We start from the raw sequence: 25,523 nt of genomic DNA, 5'->3' as shown, positions 1-25,523 counted from the left end.
GGGGGGGGGGGGTTGGAGGGTTCATCAAGGAGAAACAAACAGAAGTTTCACACAGTAGCCTGGCCAGTCACAAAACTCGTTTTCAAAGCTTCTCTGATGCGCACTGCGCCCTGCTGTGCTCCTCTAACCGCCCTGGTGTCTGGCTGCGCGTAATCAGCGGCCAGGCGAGTTGCCTCAACCTCCCACCCCGCCATAAAGGTCTCCCCCTTACTCTCACAGATATTGTGGAGCGCACAGCAAGCAGCAATAACAATGGGGATATTCTTTTCGCTGAGGTCTGAGCGAGTCAGTAAGCTGCGCCAGCGCGCTTTTAAACGTCCAAATGCACATTCCACCACCATTCGGCACTTGCTCAGCCTGTAGTTGAACAGGTCCTGACTCCTGTCCAGGCTGCCTGTGTACGGCTTCATGAGCCATGGCATTAAGGGGTAGGCTGGGTCCCCAAGGATCACGATAGGCATTTCAACATCCCCAATGGTCACTTTCTGGTCCGGGAAGAAAGTCCCTTCCTCCAGCTTTCGAAACAGAGCAGAGTTCCTGAAGACGCGAGCATCATGTACCTTTCCCGGCCATCCCACGTTGATGTTGGTGAAACGTCCCTTGTGATCCACCAGGGCTTGCAGCACCATTGAAAAGTACCCCTTGCGGTTTACGTAGTCGGTGGCTTGGTGCTCCGGTGACAAGATAGGGATATGGGTTCCGTCTATGGCCCCGCCACAGTTTGGGAATCCCATTTCAGCAAAACCATCCACTATTGACTGCACGTTGCCCAGAGTCACTACCCTTGCTATCACCAGGTCTTTCATTGCCCTGGCAAATTGGATCACAGCAGCCCCCACCGTAGATTTGCCCACTCCAAATTGATTCCCGACTGACCGGTAGCTGTCTGGCGTTGCAAGCTTCCACAGGGCTATCGCCACGCGCTTCTCAACTGTGAGGGCTGCTCTCATCTTGGTATCCTGGCGTTTCAGGGCAGGGGAAAGCAAGTCACAAAGTTCCATGAAAGTGCCCTTACGCATGCGAAAGTTTCGCAGCCACTGGGAATCGTCCCAGACCTGCAGCACGATGCGGTCCCACCAGTCTGTGCTTGTTTCCCGGGCCCAGAATCGGCGTTCCACGGTATCAACCTGCCCCAGTGACACCATGATTTCCACATTGCTGGGGCCTGTGCCTTGTGAGAGGTCTATGGCCATGTCAATTTCCTCATCACTCTCGTCGCCGTGCTGCAATCGCCTCCTCGCCTGGTCCGGGTTTCGCCTTGGCATGTTCTGGCTCTGCATATACTCCAGGACAATGCGCGTGGTGTTCATAGTGCTCATAATTGCCGCGGTGATCTGAGCGGGCTCCATGATCCCAGTGCTAGCTATGGCGCCTGGTCAGAAAAAAGGCGCGAAAGTAGTATCTGATGGACCAGGAGAAGGAGGGCGGGAGGGAGGGAGGGCCGAGTGACGACATGGCGTACAGGTACAGGAACAGGGAGAAACACAAACAACTGTCACACAGAATGGTCCCCCCAAAGATTAAACTGGAAACCCTGGGCTTAGCAGGCCATTGATTTCACGGAGGAAGGGGAAGCAAAAGGCAGTTAGCAGCTGCTGCTGTGTAGCAATGCAGTCCCACGTCTGCCGGCACCCAGAGGACATATGGTGACGGTGAGCTCAGCTGTGCTGAGCGGGCTCCATGTTGTCTGCACAGGTAACCCAGGTAACCCAGGTAAAAAGGCGCGAATCTATTGTCTGCCGTTGCTGTGACGGGGGAGGGAGGGGCCTGACGACACGTACCCAGAACCGCCCGCGACACTGTTTTGCATCATCCGGGCATTGGGATCTCAACCCAGAATTCCAAGGGCGGCAGAGACTGCGGGAACTGTGGGATAGCTCTGGGATAGCTACCCATAGTGCAATGCTCCGGAAGTCGACACTAGCCTCGTACTGTGGACGCGGTCCGCCGACTAGAGCACCTAGAGCATTGTATTGTGTGGACACACACAATCGGCTGTATACAACCGATTTCAATAAAACCGGCTTCTATAAATTCGAACTAATTTCGTAGTGTAGACATACCCTTAGATAGTAATAGTTACAAAATAGGTGCAACATGCTCTCTTATGTTAGCTGATTTTCCTTATTGTCAATGTTTATACATGTTAAATTTCTGAGTGACTATTGATTTACCAATTTATGGCATTAAAACTCTTAATTCAGTGTAGTTGCCTTGTTTTAGTTGCTTCTTCATAAACAACCTCTTTCATGTTAATATAAAATGACGTGGCTTGTCTCTGATCTTGCTTCCCAAGGATTACTGTGTTCACAATTCGTGTCTTCATTTTGTGGCTGAAAGATAATCTGTTTTGGTGTGAAATAGGGAAGTAACGTGGCTGAGTGTCACCTGATTTTATCACGTGGCTTAACCACACTTAGTTACAGTTTACCTCATGGGCCTCATCTGAGGTTGAATTCATGTTGATAGGTTTTAAATTACAATTAGAGATTTACTGACTCTGATAATATATTTTGAGACAGTATTATATTGAAACCTGTAGGGCAGGTATTTCTGGTTGGAAAAATTTATGACAGTGCTGCTTTTCTGTTTCATGATAAGAAGACAGGACAATAGGTTTTTTTGTTTGTTGGTTTATTTTGTGAGGAAGGATGTGTTTGCACTAATCACTTGAACTAGGTAAGGTCCCAATGAACAGGTATATGTTATGGTATGCTATGGCCGGGAAGTAAGCGTGGTTAAAACATAGTGCATATGTATTTTATGTACCAGTTTTTCCAGGGTGCACGTAAATTGCTTTTAGTGAAGAGGCATGACGTAAGATAAAACAAAATTAGCAAATGTGTGGAAGAAAAAAAAACTGAAGTAAATTTGTATAATGCTTACTGTATGTTTTCTTTTAACTGTAGGTGTGGAAGAAAATGTACAAGAAGTAGTTGGGCACATCACAGAAGGTGTCTGCAGACCTCTGAAGGTGGAATATTTTGTTTGTGTGTGTTTTGTGTGTGCCTGCCGCTCATTAAAGCTGTGTTGTGTTTTTATTGCAAAATGCATTTTGTCATATATCTCAGCTGAAGACAATAATAGTGTATTACCAAGAGTGGTACATACATAACTTGAATATTGAGGGATTTTATTAGGGCCTTACCAAATTCACGGTCATGAAGAATGTGTCATGGACCATGAAATCTGTTTTCCCCCCGCATGAAATCTGGCCTTTTGTGTGCTTTTACCCTATACTATACAAATTTCACAGGGGAGACCAGCGTTTCTTATATTGGGGATCCTGACCTAAAAGGGGGTTATGGGCAGGGTCGCAAGGTTACTTTAGGTGAGGCGTGGTATTGCCACGCTCACTTCTGCAAGGCTTTCAGAGCTGGACGGCCAGAGCACAGTGGCTGCTGGCTGGGTGCCCAGCTCTGAAGGCAGTGCCCCACCAGCAGCAGTGCAAAAGTAAGGATGGCAATACCATACCATGCCACCCTTACTTCTGCACTGCTGCCTTCAGAGCTGGACGGCCAGAGAGTGGTGGCTGCTGACCGAAGACCCAGCTCTGAAGGCAGCAGCGCAGAAGTAAGGGTCGCAATATTATACCATGCCATCCTTCTGCGCTGTTGCTGGTGGTGGCTCTGCCTTCAGAACTGGGCAGAACTGCTGCCGCTCTCAGACCACCCAACTCTGACAGCAGCACCACCGCCAGCAGCAGCACAGAAGTAAGGGTAGCAATACTGCAACACCCACTACAATAACCTTGTCAGCCCCCCACAACTCCTTTTTGGGTCAGGACCCTTACAATTACAACAACGTGAAATTTCAGATGGTAATATCTGAAATCATGAAATTGATGATTTTTTAAATCTTATGACTGTGAAATTGACCAAAATGGACCATGAATTTGGTAGGGCCCTAGATTTTATTAAATTTAAGTTTTTATAGCACATCCGTATTAAAAAAAGTCTTCCCATTTTATGTATGGTTCTAAGGATTCTGATCCATATCAGATGTCTTCCAAAGTTCAAGGGTGCTCAGATCCAGTGTTCAGATTTGGGACTAGTCATAAAAGCCTCCTTTTTCTTTCTAGAAGGCAAAGAAAGGAAACTTCTGAACTTGGAGTTAAATTGATTTACAATACTGCGTCTTTAGCTTTGAGTGCAAAATACTTTTGGGTGAAACACTGGATTAAGAACACATTTAATTGAGATTCCTAGTAAACATGTAATTGTGCAACAAATGAGAGATTAGAGGACTCCGTCATTTTTCAAATCATCATTCTACTTCATTGCATATAATAGAAAAGAACTCTGTTCATTAAGTGTAATGAAAAATCTACAAATCATATACATGACATTGCCATACTTATTATAATTTAGACTCAGCACAAATAAAAAATAAATGCAGGATAATTAATTTAAAATTAGTAATCTACTAGTAAGCCATACTTCCATGTAATTCATAAATCAGTTGTTTTTAAAGTAGAAAAATTAGAATAAAATTCCTTAAAATATTTTATCTGACTAATTGACTAATACTGTAAAATGTCTGGTAATCTACATATTAAAAAGCAGGTTGTGGCTGAAATATCCCCATGTCCTTGACTAGAGAGGTGAAAAATTGAAAGAAGGATCAGAAAGTGAGTGTGTGTAAGAAAAGACAAAGGAGAAAGCACCATTAATCATGTAACCACCATAACATTTCACAACTTCAAAACTTGCTTCTCACGATATACCGCAGCACCCTCCTTTCCCTAAGCATTTGAAAGTTAGATGTTAATGTAACACTTTTATTTTAAGATAGACTTACTTTTCTTCTCTGATTAGATCTGAATAAATATACAGGATTGTATATGACTTTTTTTGATGGTTTAGACTTACTTATAAAGATGTCTCTTTCCTTGTAATTTCCTAACATTTGAAGAAATAGTTTGGTTATATGGAATAGAATTTGTTCCCATTTCTTAATGATATTTTACTTGTGCTTATAGATCTTAAAGGTCACAATTTTCAAGCTTGGGTGCCTAAAATAAGTGAGTTAAAATAAAAAGTAGGGCTATCAATCGCAGTTAATTCAAGCCATTAACGCAAAACAAATAAACTAGATTTTTTAAAAGTTGCAATTAATCACAGATTTAATTGCACTGTTAAACAATAATAAAATATCAATTTAAATGTATTACAAATATTTTGCATGTTTTCTACATTTTTAAATATATTGATTTCAGTTACAACACACAAAGTGTAAAGTGTTCACTTTATATTATATTTTATTACAAATATTTCACTGTAAAAAAAGATAAACAAAAGATAGTATTTTTCAATTCACCTCATACAAGTACTGTAGTGCAATCCCTTTAGCAATTTCTTGTGCAATCGCTTAGCAATTGGCTGAACAAGAAGTAGGACTGAATGGACGTGTAGGTTCTAAAGTTTGTGAGGGCAGGTTTTTGTTTTTAATTCTACATTTATAAGTTGCGATTTCACGATAAAGAGATTGCACTACAGTACTTGTATGAGGTTAATTGAAAAATACTATTTTGTTTATCTTTACGGTGCAAATATTTGTAATAAAAATAAATATAAAGTGAGCACTGTACACTTTGTATACTGTGTTGCAATTGAAATCAATATGTTTGAAAATGTAGAAAAACAAAAAATTTGATAAATTTAAATTCCATTATTTAACAGTACAATTAAAACAGTGATTAATCGTGATTATTTTGTTTAATCTCACAATTAATTCTGATGATTATTTTTTTTAATTGTTAAACTAATTTTCAGAGTGGCTGAAAATCTGCAACTCTCTTTTGCTTTAGTGGGACTGGAAAAATAAGGCCACTTTTATTTAGGCACCTGGATATGAATTAAGGTTGAAAAATTTGATCTGAGTTAGTGATTAACTCTCCCATTTCATCGTAGAGGAGACTGTGGTTTAAAAAATCACAAAATATTATTTTCCTTCTGATTTTAAAAGGTTTTGATATTCTACTAAAGACAATTAAATATAGAATTCCTAGCATCCTATCTGTCCTCCCAAAACACACAACCAAAAAAAAAAAATCAGAAAGTGTGATGGTGATAGATGTCAGCCTGAAAAACTTGCCTATATGGGGAGGAGGAGCTCCCTTATAACTTTTAGCCCAGTAGTTAGGGTATCACCTGGGATGTGGGAGACCCAAAATCCAGTCCCTCGATCTAGTGATTTGAACTAGGGACTCCAACATCCCTCGTGAGTGCCCTGACCACTGGACATTAAGTTACAAGGGAGGGCCTCCCCTCGGCTTCTTGCTAAAATGCATAGCTGCCTAATGCCAAGACAGGTTTTGCAGCTGAGAATCCCAAGCAGAGGGAAATGCCTCCTTGCAGCCCAACTTGAGGCACCTATCCCCAAGAGGGGTGAAGTTTAATATATGCCCTTGGCTTCGCACCTCCCATTGACTAGCTTAGGTGAGGAGCTGCCTAGAGTGCTGGCTTTTGTATATCCCATTCTGATGAACCTATCTTTCCCCATTCATTGAATAGGGAGCCTAAGTGCCAAACTCGGGCTTTGTGATCTCAGTGACTTTCTAGGCACCTAAAATTTAGGCATGGCAACGCTCTGTGTCACCACGACCAATTTTCTTTTGTGAATCTGACCCTGGGATGCTACACTGAGCAGCAGACAAATAATTTGGAAGGATGATGAATGGTTAGCAATATGTAGATGGACTTGTCACATATAAGCACTTGAGGAATAGTGCTATAATAGTCATTGACCATGATTGCTTCATAAATGCCTAAAAACTGATCGTGGGGCAGCCCTCTTATGATTGTGTGGAGGCTGCATGTGCTATGGAGGCAAAAGAAGACAGGCCTGTTTTGCTCTGTAATCCAGCATCTCTTGGCCCAGTCAGCATGTCAATAAATGCATGTATTAGCTTCGAATATATCTGTTTACCTACCGTTAGCATCTCTTTTCAAGATAAAGTACTGACTAGAGGTCATCACTCGGAGGTGAGATTAAATCAGGTAAAATAAACCTAAATAAACCCCCTGATATATCAGTTCTGATTATTCTGCATCTCTGCCATTGATGATCTGTTGTAATTTAGGCATTTTGCAGCTGTTCTTGCTATTCAGGGCTGGGTGGAATTCCAGTATGTACTGGTGCTAATCCACAAAATGATTTCATTATACAAAAATTTCCAGCAACAAGTTACATACAAAACTCTATGGGAAATAGGGCCATTCTTAAGGAGTGGCATACACCTGCTTGTTTTCTGCCCTTCAGGTTGCTGCAAAAAAATGCCCTGTTCAAGAGGAATCCTGCCATAGAAGCAGACCATGTGATATTCTTATGCTTCTTGCAAAGTTTATTTGTCCGTGAATATCCCTAATGCATGTAAAAGTGTAGAGGTTGATTTTCAGAATATGCCTATAAATAAAAATGATTATTTTTTGTTCCACAGGTCAGAATTGAGCAGGTGATCGTTGCTGAACCAGGAGCAGTTTTATTATACAAAATATCTAATCTTCTCAAGTTCTATCACCATACAATTAGGTATACAGAATAACTAAACATGTTAAGTAACTCTCCTGTTTGAACATGCACCAATTCTGGTACAGTAAAAAACACTCCCTCTGTTTTGCTTTGTTTTGTTTTTGTTTTTTGGGGGGGTTGTTTGTTTGAGTTCTGACTGTGCTCAGTTGTGTACGGAACAAAGAGGAAGACACAGCCCTGACCTGAAGTAGTAATCAATGATTTTGATAGAAATCTGTCTGTAAATGGAAAAAAATGTCAACATATAGACATACTTTATCACTCTGTAGAATTGTAGATATTAAAGTGCACACAAAAAACTACATTAAAAGAACGTTAAGGTTGCAAAATTAAACACGCCAAAATTAGGAAATGCCAGAATTAAAGTTACCTGTTGAAACCTTAGCTTTAGTTTAAACGCTTTACAAGTCTCTGAATATGTACACCATACAATTTTTTTTTTCAGGGGCTTGTATCTTCGTGGTTTTTCATGGGAACAGTAAAAGGCACATCCCTAACATAAACTCAACCTGCCTGCCAAATTTCAAGTCCCTACTCTAAAGTATGAGGCAGTACAGCTTCTCAGTAAAACAGTTGTAAGAATTTTTTTTTAATAAGTTAAACAGCATATTTTCCCCTAATCTTGTTCTCAAATTGGCAGAACCATTTTTGCTAAAACTTTCCAAAAGTGGGTGAGGAAGACAACCAGAATTCTCTTTCTTATTTTAATTTTTTTTTAAGCCCAAACAGTTAAAATTTAGTAGTTACAAGCAACTGAAAACAATTTTATAATGGGGAGTGTTTGGCAGCCTTAACTATAGGCATTGCTGCCTATACTGTATTATTTAAAGGTCAAAGATTATAGTACTGATCCTACTAGCCAAATGTTTTTTTCAAAAATAGAGGGAAACTGGTCTAATTACTATAGCAAGGTCTAATTTGAGACTTTGGTGACTTTAATGGGGCTGATAGTGCTCTGAAAACCAAGCTGCTATTTTTTTTAAGGATGTCACATTAGTCCCACCCAGATATGATAGTTTTTACCCAAGATATGGGTAATTTAGAATCACTTTTAATTTAGACGACAAACTCATATGCAAGAAGCATGTAGAAAAATGTCATGTCATAATGGGTATAACACAGTTGTAGTAAAACTAATAAACTAATTTTACACTAGCCAAGCATGTACATTTTTAAAGTGTTAAAGAGTACAATTTTGTATGTGAAGAGACATATTTACCTGGAAAGTAGTGGAAATGGAATGACGTTATCAACACATCTTTCTCATTTGGATTTTGTTCTCTATAGCAGAAACAAAGTTGAGTATCCCCCCCCCCCTTATTTAAAAAGACAGTAGCATATTGGATAGGTAAATATTTTTAGCCCATCTTTAAAAAATAAAATATTAGTTTCATTATGTACTATGTTTTTTGCTGTATAACTGAAAATTTAGCATTTTCTCTTCCTTGTTGGCTTTAAACATTCAAACAAAAACCCACTAAGCGAAACCTGAATTGGATGCTTAGATAGTTTCCTTTTCAACAAAGCTGTAATTCCATTTTTTTAATGGAATATATTACTTAATTTAAGTTATGCATATATTATAGCTGAGATAGTATCTAATTGTTTATTATCTTGGCTGGAGGTGCTTGTTCTCACTAATCATCCTATCTTACAAATTATTATTAGAATTAGTTAATAGGGGAAGCTGTTTCCTGTGACAGTTCACTATGCATTTCCAACTTTTAGACTTGTCATATTCTTGAACATTGACTAAAATATCTGGATCTGTTTTATATTTATTTCTTGGACTTAACAAAGTATTTTCTTTTTGGTTTCAGTGGTATTTTGGGAAACAGTGCAGCCACGTTGTTAACCACAGTTGAAGAAATGCATTTGTTAAGCAAAAAGATATTCTTCAATAGTCTGAGCCTACATGCAAGTAAACTAATGGAAAAGGTTTGTTTCAGAAATATAAGCTTTTCATATTTTAAAACAAATTCTCCAGTTTTTCCTTAATATAAGGAGACTAATGGAGTAAAAATTGTTGTTTACATTTTGATTCATTATCTTAAAATTGACATTTCATGTTTCCATGTGCTCTATAACACATACAGTAAATTATTCACGTTATTGTCTCTGCCAGTTGCCCAACTATAGATGTGTGCACATTCCTGATCAAAGACTTTTCGTTAGCAGCTTCTGTAAGTCCACACCTGCGCACTATACACCCTCGTGCTCCAGACCGAGGGTATATAGGTAGGGACAGACGCACCACCACTCCAGTTCCTTCTCAGCCACCTGTGTACTTGAGACAGAGTGTTGCGGTGTCTGCTAGCTAGAATTATAGAATATTAGGGTTGGACGAGACCTCAGAAGGTTATCTAGTCCAATCCCCTGCTCAAAGCAGGACCAACAAGCTAGCTCCTTAGCTTGCCTATTTTCTTCTTTACTTTTTTAGTATTTTGTCCTTTTTTTTTATTTAGTTTGTAGTTTTATTCTCTATTTTATAGCATAGGTTTGTACTTTCATGAGGGTTCCCCCCACATTCGTAGTCATGGCCTTCTCCCCCACAGCCTCTCTTTTGTTTGCAGCCTAACTTACAGGGGTATGCCCAAAACTATGAGCTTCAAACCATGCCAGATCTGTCTCTGGTCCTTTCCCCTCAGCAAGGATCATTCCAGCTGCCTCAGAGTCCAACATCCCATTGAATGTAAGGTCTGCTTTGGCTTCAAAAGTAGATCCAAAAAGATGAGGGAGGACAGATTGAAGCTACTCCTTATGAATTGCTCTTTGGGACCTGAGGAATATACAGACCATATCACCTCTGGTACTGCTCGACGCATCACATCCTGAGGAGCAGTGCCCAGGATCACCAGTACTGACCATATTTCTCTTCCATGAAGTTCTCCAGGTGTTGGAAAGACCTGAATCCCCTCTACTACAAGTATCAGAGAGGCATCTCCTGCCAGTATCAACATACATGCATGCACTGACATATCCTCCAGTACCTCTGCACCTTCACGCACAAAGTCAGCCACCGGTACTGATGCAGATGGTAGTACTCACTTGGCCTCAACACCCCTAGCTCTTCCCTTGTATACAGGGGATGACACTTTCTCTGACTTGGAAATTTTTGTCAAGGTGGTGGAATTCTTCCCATTCCAGCCTCCGTTCGTGGCATACCCAGATGATGAGACTCTAAGGACAAGTCATTGTCCAATCCACCCTCTCTGGCATGAATACCTTGGGATTCTTCCCTTTTGCTTATGCTCCTCCACAGTGTCTTTTTTGGAACCTGGGGCTCCCTACAGTGACCAGTTCTATAGGATGTTCCCACATAAGAAGAACCATCAAGATGAGTAGGCACCAGTAGATGGGACTCTCTTCCCTAGGGAGACCCTTTGGAAGAACAGGAGCTAAGGGCAGAGGAGGGGATACACCCTTCAAACAAATCCTCTTCCTCCCCAGATGAGGTTGTTATGCCTCCTCCTGCATCCTATGCTAATGATTTCAACATCTTTCAGGAACTGATCAAGAGACTGACTGAGACTTTGCAGATCCCTCTAGAGGAGATACAGGAATCTCAACAATCATTGGTAGATATCTTACATACCTCTCCTCAAGGCAAGATAGCCCTGCTGCTAATGATGCCTTCTTGTTACCTGCCCATACTATTTTGCAAACACCAACTACCCTCCTACCTACATACAAGAGGGCTGACAAGCAGTACTGTGTGGTAGCCAAGGGCTTGGAGTACCTTTTTTCTCACCGTACCCCAAACTCTGGTAGTCAACGTGGTTAACAAAAGAAAAAGATGGTGCTGATCCAGATCAGCTTTTCACGATAAGGGGCTCAAATGCCTGGACCTTCTTGGCCATAAATTAATCTCTTGCTACACTGCAGTTCCACCATGCCTTGTTGGCAAAATGTGACTACATGAAATATAGTAATTTTTTTCATTTTTTTTGACCATCTACCACAGGACCATCTACCACAAGCCCTCGTTTCCAAGTGCCAGATGACTTCCAAGGCTTCTCTGTAGCCCTCTCTTGATGCAGCTGATACCACATCTTGCTCTATGGCAATAGGCATAATTATGCATCAGATTCCAAGGCTGCAGTCTTCTGGTCTCCCCAGGGAAGTACATCTCATAGTGAAGAGTTTTTCCTTTGAAGGACCCATGCTCTTTAGTGACAACATGGACAAGTCTCTCCACTCTCTCAAGGACTCTAGGGCAACATTTCAATCCCTGGGCATGTATGCTACTACAACAAAAAGAAAATGTAGATCACAGACAACCCAGTGATCTCTCCCAGTACAGCATTTCATCTCCCAGAGGTGTCCCAGGGTCCACAAGCAGGGGCCATCTTCCTCTGTTGCCTACCAAGTGACCATTTTGACTTATCGGTCATGAATCACTCCATTGCCCTACCTTCCACCTACCCTATGGGGACTGCCTCTCCCATTTCCTACTGTTCTGGGAGGTCATTACTTTGGACAGGTGTATCACAGTAGTTTCCACAGGCTATTCTATCCAATTCAGTTCCATACCCCTCCTGCTCCCCCAGTCCCTTTTCAGGGACTCATTTCTCAAGAGTCTTTAAAGACGGGGGGTACAATCCCACATGTTCCTCCCAACTTCAGCAGAAAATGTTTCTATTCCAGCTACTTCCTAGGCCCCAAGGAAAAGGAGAATGGAGACAGATCTTGGAACTTAGGACTTAGAACACATTTTACCCATGCAAGTGATTCAGGATGGTAAGCCCTGCAGCAATAATTTCAACTTTAGGTTTGGGGGACTGATTCATCACCCTTGACCTCTAGGATTCATACTGTAGTGTGATTTATAGGTTATGTATTAATTATATTTATTACAGTAGAACCTCAGTGTTACGGACACCTTGGGAATGGAGATTGTTCGTAACTGTGAAATGTTCACAACTCTGAACAAGATGTTATGAGATGCTCCTCAGGGCGGACTGCTCAAAGCGGGGGCTCACAGCTGTGCCTGCAAACTTCAGCGTCTTCTCCTCCTACCTGTAAGTGGCTGCCCAGTGGGTGGATGTGTGCCTAGGCAGCTGGTTCTAGCCCCTTTTTCTGCAAGAGTAATGCGTGAAAAGCAACAAAGAGTCCTGTGGCACCTTATAGACTAACAGACGTATTGGAGCATAAGTTTTCGTGGGTGAATACCCACTGAGTGATGAGTGAGGCACCCTGGGGTACCGCAGTGTCAGTGGGCACGTGGTGCAAGCTGTGTCCCTTTAAAACTGAGCTGCTCCTCCAGAGCACAGCATGCAGGTAGGAGCTTGGGCTCCGACTACAGCTCCAGCAGCAAACATTCCATGCCAGGTTCCAGCAGGAGCTTGGGCAGTTTCTTTTCTGGGGGCGGGGGGGAGGGAACCTGTGCCCATGGCTTAGGGCATGGCACAGACCCCAGCACTGCTCCTGCTCTGCCTGCTCAGGGTCTCAGAGCTATGCCTGTCAACTCATTGCCATGGCACTCTTGTGGTCAGATGTTTGCGGATATTCTGTCCAAAAGCTAGTGTTAGCTCATGTTCCTGTGGCTGGCTGATGTCATTATGGACAAATTCCCCCCTCCCTTCCGCCCCCGCGCCTACACTGTGTCGTGACGCCTAAAGTGGGCCACAGCTGAAAATGCCCAGACTCAGGACAGACTGCCAGACAATAGGGCAGACACCCCAAACTGGTGGTATATTCTATCATTAGATTTCACCAAGCCAGTAATAAAAGGGTACTTGTGGATCACTGTATTAGTTTACCACAGAGTACAGACAGCCCCTACTTACCACCCAGGCAAACTGGATCTTATGATGTTAGGTTATTAAAACCCAAACCATCACATATTAGGTTTTTCAAGCCCCAAAGAGTTGGTCACTCACCCGTGTTCACTGGATACTTCAGGATCTCATAAAAAACAATGCCGTTAGCTAATCCTTAGTAATTAGTAATCTAACTAAATCTTTATTTATTAAGAAAAAGAAATGAGTTATTAGAAAGATTAAAAGCAGATAAAATACATTACAGTTGAATCAGAATATATGAGTCCAATTGATAGCAGAGATACTATGTCTGCTAATTCTCCATAAGTCTTTCAGGGCTTTCCCAAAACTAGCTTTTTGGGGATTTCAGTCTAGTGGCTCAAAACTCCCCCTGTTTAGACTTCAGCAGATTAGAGATGGCAGGATCAGGCCCAAGGCTTCTCTCTTATAGTTAAAACAGGCTAGCAATCTGACTGTCATTATTACCACGTGGGAATTTCCTTTGATGAAGAATAGGTAATTCAGACAGTTTGTGAATCTCCATTGTTAAACCAGCCACTCCTGCTTTGAAGTTTACCTTCTACTTCCCATGCATACACAAATAATCCAGTTACATTGATTTAGATAAGGTAATTGCTGGCCATTCATAATAACAGGGATAGATAATTGAAGACAATACAGGTAGTATCATTCGTTTCATGCAGTATGTACACATCTTTGATCTGAAGGTTGATTGAGTACAGAATACAGACAGATGAAAACAATACCATCCACATTTCCTTGATCTCTTATCAAAAACAAGTGAATGGGCTGGTGTCCTCTAGCCCATTTAACATCCCTTTAATACTCTCACACAATAGAATTGGCCTGACTACATTGCACGGCCCCTTGACATGCTTTTAAAGGTTGCACACAGGTGAACTGGCCTGTTAATTTTAACCTGAGCTGGTTTGTTGGCGTCACGCATTCTGTTTCCAGTGCCGCAAAACTTAGGGGTGACCATTCGGTCATTTGTCTGTGCCAGAGTTCATAGGCCTCAAGCCTTATGCTAACTGCTGAAGCCAATGTCTTACAGGATACAGGCCTGTAAGTTCCTTGCATTACTGCTGAATATAATAAAAGACAGAATATAATGAAAGCAAGACAGTGAATATAATAAAGGCAAACTAGCCCTATGGGCTTCATTACTTCCATGTCGCTGTGCCTCTGTCCCACAGATACTTCCTGCAGTTCATTATGGGCAAGGACCAGTATGAGTGCAGAGTTCTTCCTTTCAGCCTTTTGACCACTCCAAGGATCTTTACAAAGGTCCTCTCGGTAGTTGCAGCCCATCTTTGACAGCTGGGAATAGTCATATTCCCCTACCTGGACAATTGACTCCTCAAAGTTTGTTCCTTCTAGAGGTTCAGTCAGCAATCAACAAGGCCCCTAGCCTTCTTCCAATCACTGGGTTTTTGTCTCAATGCAGAAAAATCAACAGTGACACCTGTCTAGCATATCAACTTGATCGGAACCACCCTAGACTAGACAACCAGTGTGGCTGTAATAGGGTGCAGGCAGGCCCCTCTATCTTCTGCCTCTTCTGCACCCACAAACCAGCCAAAGACCTCTGCTTTTGTGCAATCACCCATGCTCTTTATTTACAGTACAAGTTCCCACCACCTTATAGCTACAGACAGTGTCAGGCAAACAGCCTCAGGGACTGTTAGCTTCTGCAGCCAGCAGGGAAGAGCAGCCTCTAGCTCCCTGACTCCTCCCTTTCCTCTCCCCTGGCTTCCTTCCTGCCAGCCTCTATGTAGCCCCTGGCAAATGAGGCCAGCAGCTGTTTCCTGTTTGCCACTTAGGCCTAGGCTCACTCAGCAGCTCCAATTCCCCTTTCCTGATTGGAGCTGGCGTAACAGAGGGCTGGCTCAGGGTTACCCTGTCTTAGTGGCATACCAGGTTTGTCATGTTCTGCAACTTCATTTCCTCTGTGCACCAGAGCCCTTAGACCATAGCAAGATCTTGCCTTCAAATTCTAGCCTATGTGGTCACCTGCACATTTATAATACCCCATGCCAGACTCCATTCTTGATGCCTACAAAGCTGTCTCAGAACCATTATACTCCCAACAAGCACTACCTGTTTTAGTGAATGTTGATTCCTCAGGTCCTTCCACTACTTGAGGGATTCCTCAGTTTGTGTGGGAGACCCATTCTCTACCCCTACAAAAGTCATTATCACAGAAGCCTCACTGTTAGGTTGGGAAACTCACCTCCGAGACTTTATGACACAAGGCAAATGGACTCCGCAGAAGTCATCCCTTCATTCAACCTATTAGAACTCAGGCAGTTGGATATGCATGCCTTCATTTCCTACCCAGGAACAGGAGTCGTATAATAAAGGTTATGATGGACAGCAGGGCAACAATGTACTATATAAACCACCAGGGAGGAGTAAAATCAAAGCCATTATATGCAGAATCAATACAACTTTGGAATAGGTGCATACTGCACTGAATAGACATCTCCGCAGTCCGTCTTGCAGGTCTGGAGAACACTATAGCAGACACCTTAAGAAGACTTTTCTGTCAAGATTATGAATGGGTGCTAAGTGATTCTGTATTTTGGAACTTCTTTATCTTCTGGGCCATCTCAGAGAGCGATCTCTTTGCAACACTGTCCAGCATGAAATGCTTTTCTACTCAAGGGGAGTTTTTGGTTGTAACTCTCTGGAAGTTGCCTTTCTCACTCCTTTGCCTCAAACTCTGCTTCATGCCTGTTCTCCAACACCACTGCTCCTTGGGGTCCTGAAACAGGAAAGAACATTAACCTGTTCTTATAGCTCTATCATGTCTGAGGCAGGTATGATTCCCGATCTGATTTGCCTATCCCTGAAGTCACGTCTCCACCTTCCCATGTTGACAGACCTATTGACCCAGAAGTGTGGCATCGTAGCCCTCTCCCAGTCTCTCACCACTACACTTCAAAGCCTGGATCCTCAATGGCTCTTAGATGTAGAATGGGATTGTTGTATTGAGGTACAATGGGTTGAATAGCAGAAAAATTGACATATAGAAGTTGAAGCAATTTCCAGACCTGGTGTGACCAGAGGTCATTGTCCCCAAATTGAGTCTCACCTCTCCGAAACTCCTGACTACTTTGTTACCTGGGGTTTTCAGAACCCCCAACTATTTCACTCCAGGCAGTGTAAGGAATAAATCCATAGGAACACAGCCATTCCGTCTGATCAGATTCATGCAAGTAAGCATGCAGTGAACTGCACAAACATAAACAATAGGTTTAGAACATCCCAGATATTTACCTAATATCTGAAACGGTATTGAGTAATTAACAGCAGGTTCGCAGTGGCCAGTTGCTCACCCACTGGGGAGAAAAGGTGTCAGGAAAAACGTCTCTCAAGATGGCTTCAAAGGACTGCGCCCAAGTATACTCTATTAGCTAATCTTTTATAACTAACTTCTGCAAAACACATAGGTCATAATGACAACTACTGGATCATCACTTTTCTAACTTTCAATAAACTTTTAATATCAGAGGCGTCTAGATTCAAGGTTTTCCAACCACCAAGGTTTTCGGTCTCAGTTGTTTACTTGTCTGCTCCCTCCTCCCACTCTGAGTAGCAGAAACTGCCTGCTAGATTTAATCTTGCTTCTGAAAGCCTGTCTCCAAATTAACCCTTAACTATGTGGTATTCTATTTCATTAATTTAGAGTGGCTGAATGCACATTATATGGTTGCAGTTAACTTGATCACATTCTGAGGTATACACACCCCTCAAATCCATGGCAACAACTTGTTCAATTTATCAGAGGGGTAGCCGTGTTAGTCTGGATCTGTAAAAAGCAACACAGAGTCCTCTGGCACCTTTAAGACTAACAAATGTATTGGAGCATAAGCTTTCGTGAGTGATCTACAGCTCTGTGGAAAATAACCATAACCTGTATACACAACACTGCCTCAATTTCCACACCACCCTTACATCCCATTGGGTTTTGGTCAGTGTCATTGACCAAGGGGGGAGCTCAGTGGTTTGAGCATTGGCCTGCTAAACCCAGGGTTGTGAGTTCAATCCTTGAGGGGGCCACTTAGGGATCTGGGGCAAAATCAATACTTGGTCCTGCTAGTGAATGCAGGGGGCTGGACTCAATGACCTTTCAAGGTCCCTTCCAGTTCTATGAGATAGGTGTATATCTCCATTTATTTATTTATCCCAGGACTCTTCTGTTTTTTGTCTCCTGGCTGCACAGCCTTGCCTTCTCACCCTGGTCTTCTCCTCTCTCTCTCTCTCTCTCTCCAAATGGCCTGGGAAAGAACCTTCCTTTTGTAAGTTTATGTTCCACACATTTAGTGACTCTTCTCATTGCTTGGCTGTAGCAAGAGTGCAGACTGGTATAGCTGCACCTAAACTGCAGACGGATCATTGCTTAGGATGCTTCCAATTTAATGGAAGACCATCCAGCTTAGCAACTTCTGATTGTTCTGCATTGTTAGCCCTCTGCTAACACCTCTTGGAATCCTAGTCTAAAATGGAGGTAAGAAGACAACAGTGAAGGCACAGTACTGTTTTACTGCCAAAATGGCTTTCACAAAACAAATGGAGTTTGCAGAATGAGAGATACCTGCAGATATATACTAATATATCACAACCTGCTTTTTGTTTTTAAATATAAAATGAAGTCGGACTGTATTTTGGAGAAGTATTTTTCATACTACACCAAACTAGGAAAATAGACATTCGTGTGCACTTCTTACTAGGCTCCGTAACAGAGCATTGGACCTTTGGGAAAATCCAAGGGCATTACAACCCTTGGGCCTTTTAAATCTGGGGGCTGTAGTTGCAGGTCATGTGGCTGTTTGGGATGGAGAATAAAAGGAAGTAAAAGCTAGGTCAAAAAGGAACTATAAGGAAGGATACATCTTCTCCCCTGCTGGTTGTCATTTGAGTTTCACCTTTATTTAGTGGATAACAAGCAAGCCCCATGGAAAGGGGCCTTTAAAGGATTAATATTTGGGGCTTTTCTCATTTCTTGACAAATGAAACTGCCCACCACCTTACTGGCTAGTATTTGGTAAGTACTTTCTTCCCCATAGCCCTTATCTTCTCTTTGAGTGATTCTGTAAAGGAGTCATAGTCCTGTGGTATAAAGGGCTTATATCACAAATTCAGAATTGTTTTACTACAGGATCAAATAAGATAGAATATAGGCATAAATTATCAGTTTTCAGCAAGGCAAAATATTGAGTGGGTATCCCAAAGATAGGTTCTAGGATCGGTGGTATTTAATATACTTATCAATGATGGGAAAATGAGTGAGGTGGCAAAACTTGCAAATGAAAAGATTGTTTCATTTAGTTAAGACTAGAGAAGGTTATCAGGAATTCGAGAAGAACTTAACAAAGCTAGGTGAATGGGCAGTAGGATGTTGATTGAAAATCAGTATTGACATATGCAAGATAATGCATATTAGAAGGAATAGCTTGTGCTATTCATACATCTTACTGGGTTCTAAAATTACTGTAAACTCAGGTTAAAGACCTGGGCATCATTGTGACCAGCTGAATGAAGATCTCTGCTCAGTGTGCGGTGGTAGTAGTCCAAAAAGCAAACAAAATGTTAGTATGTTTAAACAGTGGGGTAGAAAATAATACTGAAAATATTATAATTCCAATATATAAATAATTGGTGTTCCCTTAACTAAAATTTAACACAGTATTCTGTGTATCTTATCTCAAAAAGTGATATAGCAGAAATAGAGGGGTATTGTGAGAGACAAAGAAAATGCCAAGGAATATGGAAACACTTTCAAATGCAAGAGGACTGGCACTATTTACAGAGGAAATAAGCGTGTTATGACACAGGTATAAAAATAATGAATGGCATAAGAAGTTCTACTATTATTGAGAGTACAGTATAGTATAAAAACTCTACTCTTTCTCATGATACTACAATAAGACATTCAATAAACTTAAGTCTAAAAACGGATACCATATTCATATGGTAATATATACAAATAAAATATTGTTAAGGGTTAAAGGAATTAAAAGTGTTAAAAATGGTTAATGGGGTTAAACCAACTGCTAACTGCCTCATGTTAGGAGAAGACTCCCTTTATTGGCAGGTTATTCCATAATTGTCCCTCCAGGGTGTTTTTCACATTCCTCTGAGTCATCTGGTTCGGTTTCCTGTTGTGATAATTGGGCACAGTAATTTACCCTAATTGTGGGATCAACTGTACGTAAAAGTTCATAAGATACTTATGGGAAAAGACAAGAAAGGGAGACAGACTGTATTAGTCCAAACAAAAAGGCCTACTGATATAACTTAACTGTGTTAACACCATGCTTGGTAAACAAGGAAAATATAGACCAGAAATCAGTGAACCAAAATTGGTGTGTCAGAAACTAGGCCTAATTGGTGGACAAAATGATGAGGGGGTGGACTATATTTCTCACTATTCCCTTTGTGGGTCCTGAAAGAAAGAGACTTGGGGAGAGAAATTGGCTATGAGGGAGCTTCACCACCATGGCTGTCACTCCCACCATCTCCTGGGACTCCGGGCCTTCGTCACCCTGATCCTGAGAGATGTCCTGACCAAACTGGGCCAGAAAGAGGGACCCAGATGTTACCACCATCTCTATGCTCCAGCTGAATCCCAAACACCATCTGGAATGAAATGGGATTAGACTTTAACAACTTTAACAACTCAGCTAGCTGAGATGGACTGGAGCTGCTGCTTCTCTTTTCACCAGAAGGACAGATATTACCATCTTTGTTACCATGTGAGACTGTCAGTGACCGGGGGGGGGGGGAGGCGGTTCTTTCTAAAAACTCCAGCTAAAGGATAAGGGATGTTGTTAAATGAAAGCCTTACCTAATTATTTAAATTTAAAATGCTTTAACTGGTTTTCCTCCTTTTAATACAAAGTTAAAAGGTTTTTTAAGGGAGTGTTTGCCATGGCATTAAGAGAGCTGAGGTCTCTGTATACCAAACCCTGGACCTTGTTTAACAATTTAATGTTGGACAGCGGCTGGATAATGTTAACACCTTTGGCCCATATATTCCATTTAAATTAATACAACGTGCATCTCATACATGGACCACTGGTCTGATCCAGTGTAGCATTTCCTGTGATTCAAATCAATTTTACATTGATTTAAAAAATGCAAAATTGATGACATAACTATATACTCAAAATAATTTCCATAAAATAAAGTGCTTTGTTTAGTCGTAACTAATTTTCAGTACCTCTGCAAAAGTTTAAAAATGCAGACAATCAGCTAAACATTTATACTGGAGCCTTTTGTTGATTTTAAGTTAGTGGCAAATGTCTTTTTTTTTTTTTTTGTAATTAGGAGGGAATTACAGGATTATGTTTTTAATCATCCAGTTTTTTATAAATGTGCTTCAAAGTGTGTGTAGGAGCATCCCCTACCTTTTTACCAGTTCATTGGATTGTGCTTATGTGCATGTACCAGCACACTGAAACTGTTTCTGAAAACATTATGGTTTTCAGGAAAGATTATAGCACTAGAAAGCAGTCTGTTGAGTTTACAATATGCCATTTGCTCAGGATTCAGTGCAGATCACCTGGCAGGCCCACTTGAGAATACTTGTTTGTAAAAGTAAAATGTGCTTATTGTTTTATTGTTTCTAGATTGTTAAACAATTTCCTCTATTTCTTCATTATTGCTTGAATTAATTATTTTAAAGGAACTACTATAAGATCTTAAGTCTTTTGATTGTTACGCCTGTTTCAGAGGATATTGAATATCGATTAAGGATATAAATGAAATAAAAATAATGTATAAAGCAATTAAAAATCACTTTAAAAATGTTTTAGGAATACCAGTAAGTAATTACTAAACTTATTTTTTGTAATCCAAATGAACCCTTTTTTATTTAGACTGTTTTTGTGTGAGAACTAGAAATAAATCTGATGTGGTTAAAATATAATTTTGATTATAATAGTCCCTGGATAGCTTAATTTATTTGTGATTGTCTGGGGTCTACACTGGGGGGGGGGATCGAGCCAAGATACTTCAACTTCAGCTACGCGAATAGCTATTCGCGTAGCTGAAGTTGAAGTATCTTGGATCGAATTACCTGGGGTCCACACGGCGTGGGATCGACAGCCGCGGCTCCCCCGTCGACTGCGCTACCGCCGCTCGCTCTGGTGGAGTTCCGGAGTCGATGGTGAGCTCGTTCGGGGATCGATATATTGATCCCAGATAAATTGATTGCTACCCGCTGATACGTCGGGTAGTGAAGACGTACCCGAAGTCTTAAACTATTTATCTGGAGATTTTAAATAAATTGCTGTTTAGATTCCTGGAACTGCTTTCTTTCTAAAGGACCTTTCAATTTTTGTTAGTTACTGTTCACATGCTGAATCCAGATGATTAGACCATTTATTCCTGCCTATGCTCTATAAATTTGACTTAGGGCTCTTTTACACCACTTGCGAATGCTGAATTGGAAATGTACTTTTGCTACAGTGAGGTAAATAATGCAGAATGACTGTCTAGATTAAACTGAAATGTCGAGTCTCACAATATGGATGCAGTGCTTCCTGCTTTGATAGATCTACATTCTATGTCTAGTAGTCTGTGGAGAGAACAGAATCACATTTGAGCAATTCTTGATCTTGAGTACTGATGTGCCCCACATTATATTAGTAAGTAAAAAGTGTCACTAGTACATAGAGCTACCAAAGTGTGTTTTTCTCAAGATACCATGAGTTCAGGATTCTCGCTCTTTGATCCTCATGAATTCAGTATAAGTTATGATGGAAAACGCCTAGCTCTTAAGATTTTTGATCCTATGTAGCACATGTGGGCTTGTTCAAGAGCACTGCAGTAGTGAGCATACTTCCAGTGTCTCTGAGGCTCCAGTTCTATGGTCAGCCAATAAAAGTTCCCAGCAGATTCAACCAACACAGTTTCAGTTCTTGCTGGAATCTTTTTTCTGTTTCTTTCCTGCTTCTGTTCAGGCTTCTGATTTGGCTTCTCAGGAGCTGTAATACTGTACATCGGTAACACATGTAGATCCTCAGCTTGGTGCCTGAAGATAAGTAAATCTTGACCTGTGGAGAGTATAGGCACTGGGAAGTTGTCTTGGTTCCCCAGACCAGGCTTGAAGCATTGACACCTATGGCAAAGTTTGGTAGCAAGGGATCTTCTCCACAGTGCATCAGTTGTGTGGGTCTTTCCATCCCCACTAAATACCAAAGAATGCCTCCTAAGGACAAGAGTCTATACAGGAGCTCAGTGTCAGGGAGTCTTTCCTATGCTGCCTTGGCTTTTGTATGTCAGAGCCAACAGATTGGTTGAACAACAAGGACTTTCCCAGCGCCTCCTGGGTTCAGCGCATCAGCACTGTCAGAATAATGTGTTGCCAGGGGACCTTTCTTGCACTCCCACAGGGTTCCTATCCTGAAGAAACTGTTCAGCATCGGTCTTCTCCATGCCTTCTTGAATTCAGTGTATCAGTGCTGGTGGAGCAGTTTAGAACCATAGTCAGAGTTATTCAATCTCTATGCATCCTTCTTTATGCCTCTGTTTGCTCTGTGCTGGCAGATCAAAAGTCTAGGAATTTTGGATTCTTCCTCTGCTATTTTTGTGGTTTAGTACCAGAATAACATGGCTGCTCAGAGCCCTCAGGATATCAGCATTAGAATCTCACGTGGCTGGTGGTATTTGCACTGTTGAAATGAAGTAAGCGAGCTCCTTGGGAGTATTGGCATATCCTTGGCTCATTGGATTTCTGGACTGTTGTCATTAGAATTTGGGCACCTTTAGTAGTTTGAGCCCTCATATTGTGTGGTTTCTGGTGTTCCCTGCACATTCATTGTTTGGTTTTAAATGCCTGAAGTCCTACAACTGTGATGCTTTTGCACTGTATAAGCTTTGACACATTCTCCTCAACTCTGCACTTCCAGTGTATGTTCCCTTGACCCACGGTAGTGGGAAGATTCTGTGGCACTAGTTCATACGGGCACTCCCACCTTCTAGCAAGGATGTTGACACTTGCATCACCCAACATATTTTGCTGACCTTTATGTGAATGACTTTCTCATGCCCAGAACAGAGTTGTGATTACTAAGACGAGGCACAGGCTGCTTCTGTCAGTGCAGTTAGCATCCTTGCCTTCTGATTATCTCAGAAAGGATTGTTAGTGCTGGGGTCTTCTAGTGTGGATTTCAAGCCATACTGATGTCCTCAGTCAATGTTCTGCCTCTTCCTAAGATTACTACATCAGTGTGTGTGTATGACCTAGGCTCCAAGATTGTAGGTAGGTAGGTGGTGTGGGTCAAGCACCATTTAATTAGCAGCTAGTTGGGATGTTTCTTGATATCTCAAGACATCATCAATATTTCTGGCCTAATTGGCTCATATGAGGTGTTTTGGCTCTTCGTTGCTCCCATATCTACAAGCCCTGTGGTAGACAATGCAGCCTTGTACTGGAATGCCTGTCTGGACCTATCAGTGGAAACATGTGCTTGAATTCCTGTTTGGACACATTGCCCCTTGAATTTCAGATAACACTATTATACTTTTTAGTACAGTATATGTCTTCCCTTATCTATTGGGTCACTATCAGGATGCTGGAATTACTGAGTTCAAATAAATGACTCTAAAGTTCCAATGTTACAGAGCAGACGTTTGGAATAAGTAAGAGCTCTGGATGTATGGCTCATCCCCAAACTCATTTTCCAGATTAGAGATTGAAATCTCTCCACTCAAACAGTGGGAAGCTCCAGAACTAACTGCCAACATTGAGATAGAATTTTGAATACTGAATTCCATTACCTCAATGGGTCTTGTAGTTTCCATCGCACACATCCAGTATAGAGCTCCTTAGACATGATGTCTCTGAGTAGATGGCTCATGTCCTCTGCTGGTCTTTCCAAAGCCATCTACCAGAAAGGCTTGCATTTTCAAATGGAATAGTTTTGTGATGTGGTCTGAACTGGTCCACATTAATACCATTACTGGTGGTGTTCCCTTATCACCAGAAAAGTATTCTGTATAAAGCTGTCAGAAAGTCAAGATTAAGTTGAAAGATGGATGAGTCCCCTGAATGTAGTTTAGGTTTCCATTGGTAAGTCATAGAATCCCTATACATTTCATTATAATTTCGGTTGGAAAGCTAAAGTGGAAGAACATTTGGGCTATACTCTATCAAGAAGAATGTGATCTAAGTTTTCCATTTGTTCAGCCTGTTACCAATAGCAGGTAGATATTCACAGTGCCTTAAATGTTTCCTAAATGTACAAATTATGAAAGCTTATGTGCAAGATCCAAGGGAGAGGAAAATTGTCCTTTCTTAACCAGAATACTCCCCCTTTTTGGTTCTGATTTTATTTAAGAAAGTTCTGTTATCCCAGCTTCTGTGGGGGACTTGTAGCGCACTCATTGCAGAATTTTGTCCACTTGATAGCCTCTGTTCCTCTGATTACTTTTCTTCCCTGGAAACTGTACAAGGTGTCTAAATTATTTGTCCATTATGAAGAGCTGTATAAATAGCATGATGGGCTATTGACTGACTTCCAGCACTCCGAACTTCAATAAAAGGACTTAAGTTTATATTACTTTTCTTCTCCATTTTACAAGCCACTACAGATTTTAATTTTGCCAATTTCTTGAAGCACCCAGGATGCATGTTGCTGAATACTAAGTTTAATGCTAGATATGACTGAGATGTTAGGGGAAGGTTGATTTTGTTTACTGTCAGTAAGTAATAAGTGATATTGTAACGCTGGGAGTCATAGGCAAGTATATTTTGGAACAAGTTATAGATCTGTCCAGTGTCAAAATATTGAACTCCATCTCTGCTTGACTGTGTGTGACATTACCAGTAGCTGATTGGTACCTAGTAACATGGATACATACTGCTTATTATTTCCTGTGAATATAACACAAGTAGGGAATAAACTATCTGTTGTCTAGGTTGAACTCCCACCACCGGATCTTGGCCCAAGCTCTGCACTGAATCAAACACTCACATTGCTACGTGAGGTTCTGGCATCCCATGACTCATCTGTTGTGCCTTTGGATGCGCGTCAAGCTGACTTTGTACAGGTATAGTTTGTAGAGTTCATTTGAACACAGAGAAATATGCACATAATTTGGTCTCAATATAAAAAATACTGAAGAGGCATGAATTGGGTTTGCCAGAAGCTGGGAATGGGTGACGGGATAGATCACTTGATGATTACCTGCTCT

The 25,523-nt window shown here is 41.4% G+C and overlaps 1 protein-coding gene across 1 annotated transcript in view; it reads left to right on the top strand.

The window, feature by feature from the left end:
- COG6 (component of oligomeric golgi complex 6) overlaps window positions 1-25,523 on the top strand; it is a 99,444-nt gene that overhangs the window by 54,845 nt on the left and 19,076 nt on the right. Inside the window, exons 11-14 of the mRNA XM_034758565.1 lie at window positions 2,910-2,974; window positions 7,442-7,533; window positions 9,354-9,471; window positions 25,248-25,379. Coding sequence (XP_034614456.1) covers window positions 2,910-2,974; window positions 7,442-7,533; window positions 9,354-9,471; window positions 25,248-25,379 — 407 coding nt within the window. The remainder of the gene's footprint in view (window positions 1-2,909; window positions 2,975-7,441; window positions 7,534-9,353; window positions 9,472-25,247; window positions 25,380-25,523) is intronic.

This window comes from Trachemys scripta, chromosome 1 (genome assembly GCF_013100865.1).
Source record: "Trachemys scripta elegans isolate TJP31775 chromosome 1, CAS_Tse_1.0, whole genome shotgun sequence".
NCBI classification, from domain to species: domain Eukaryota; kingdom Metazoa; phylum Chordata; order Testudines; family Emydidae; genus Trachemys; species Trachemys scripta.
The sequence above is the reverse complement of the archived record's forward strand: the minus strand, read 5'-3'. Positions and strand labels throughout refer to the sequence as shown.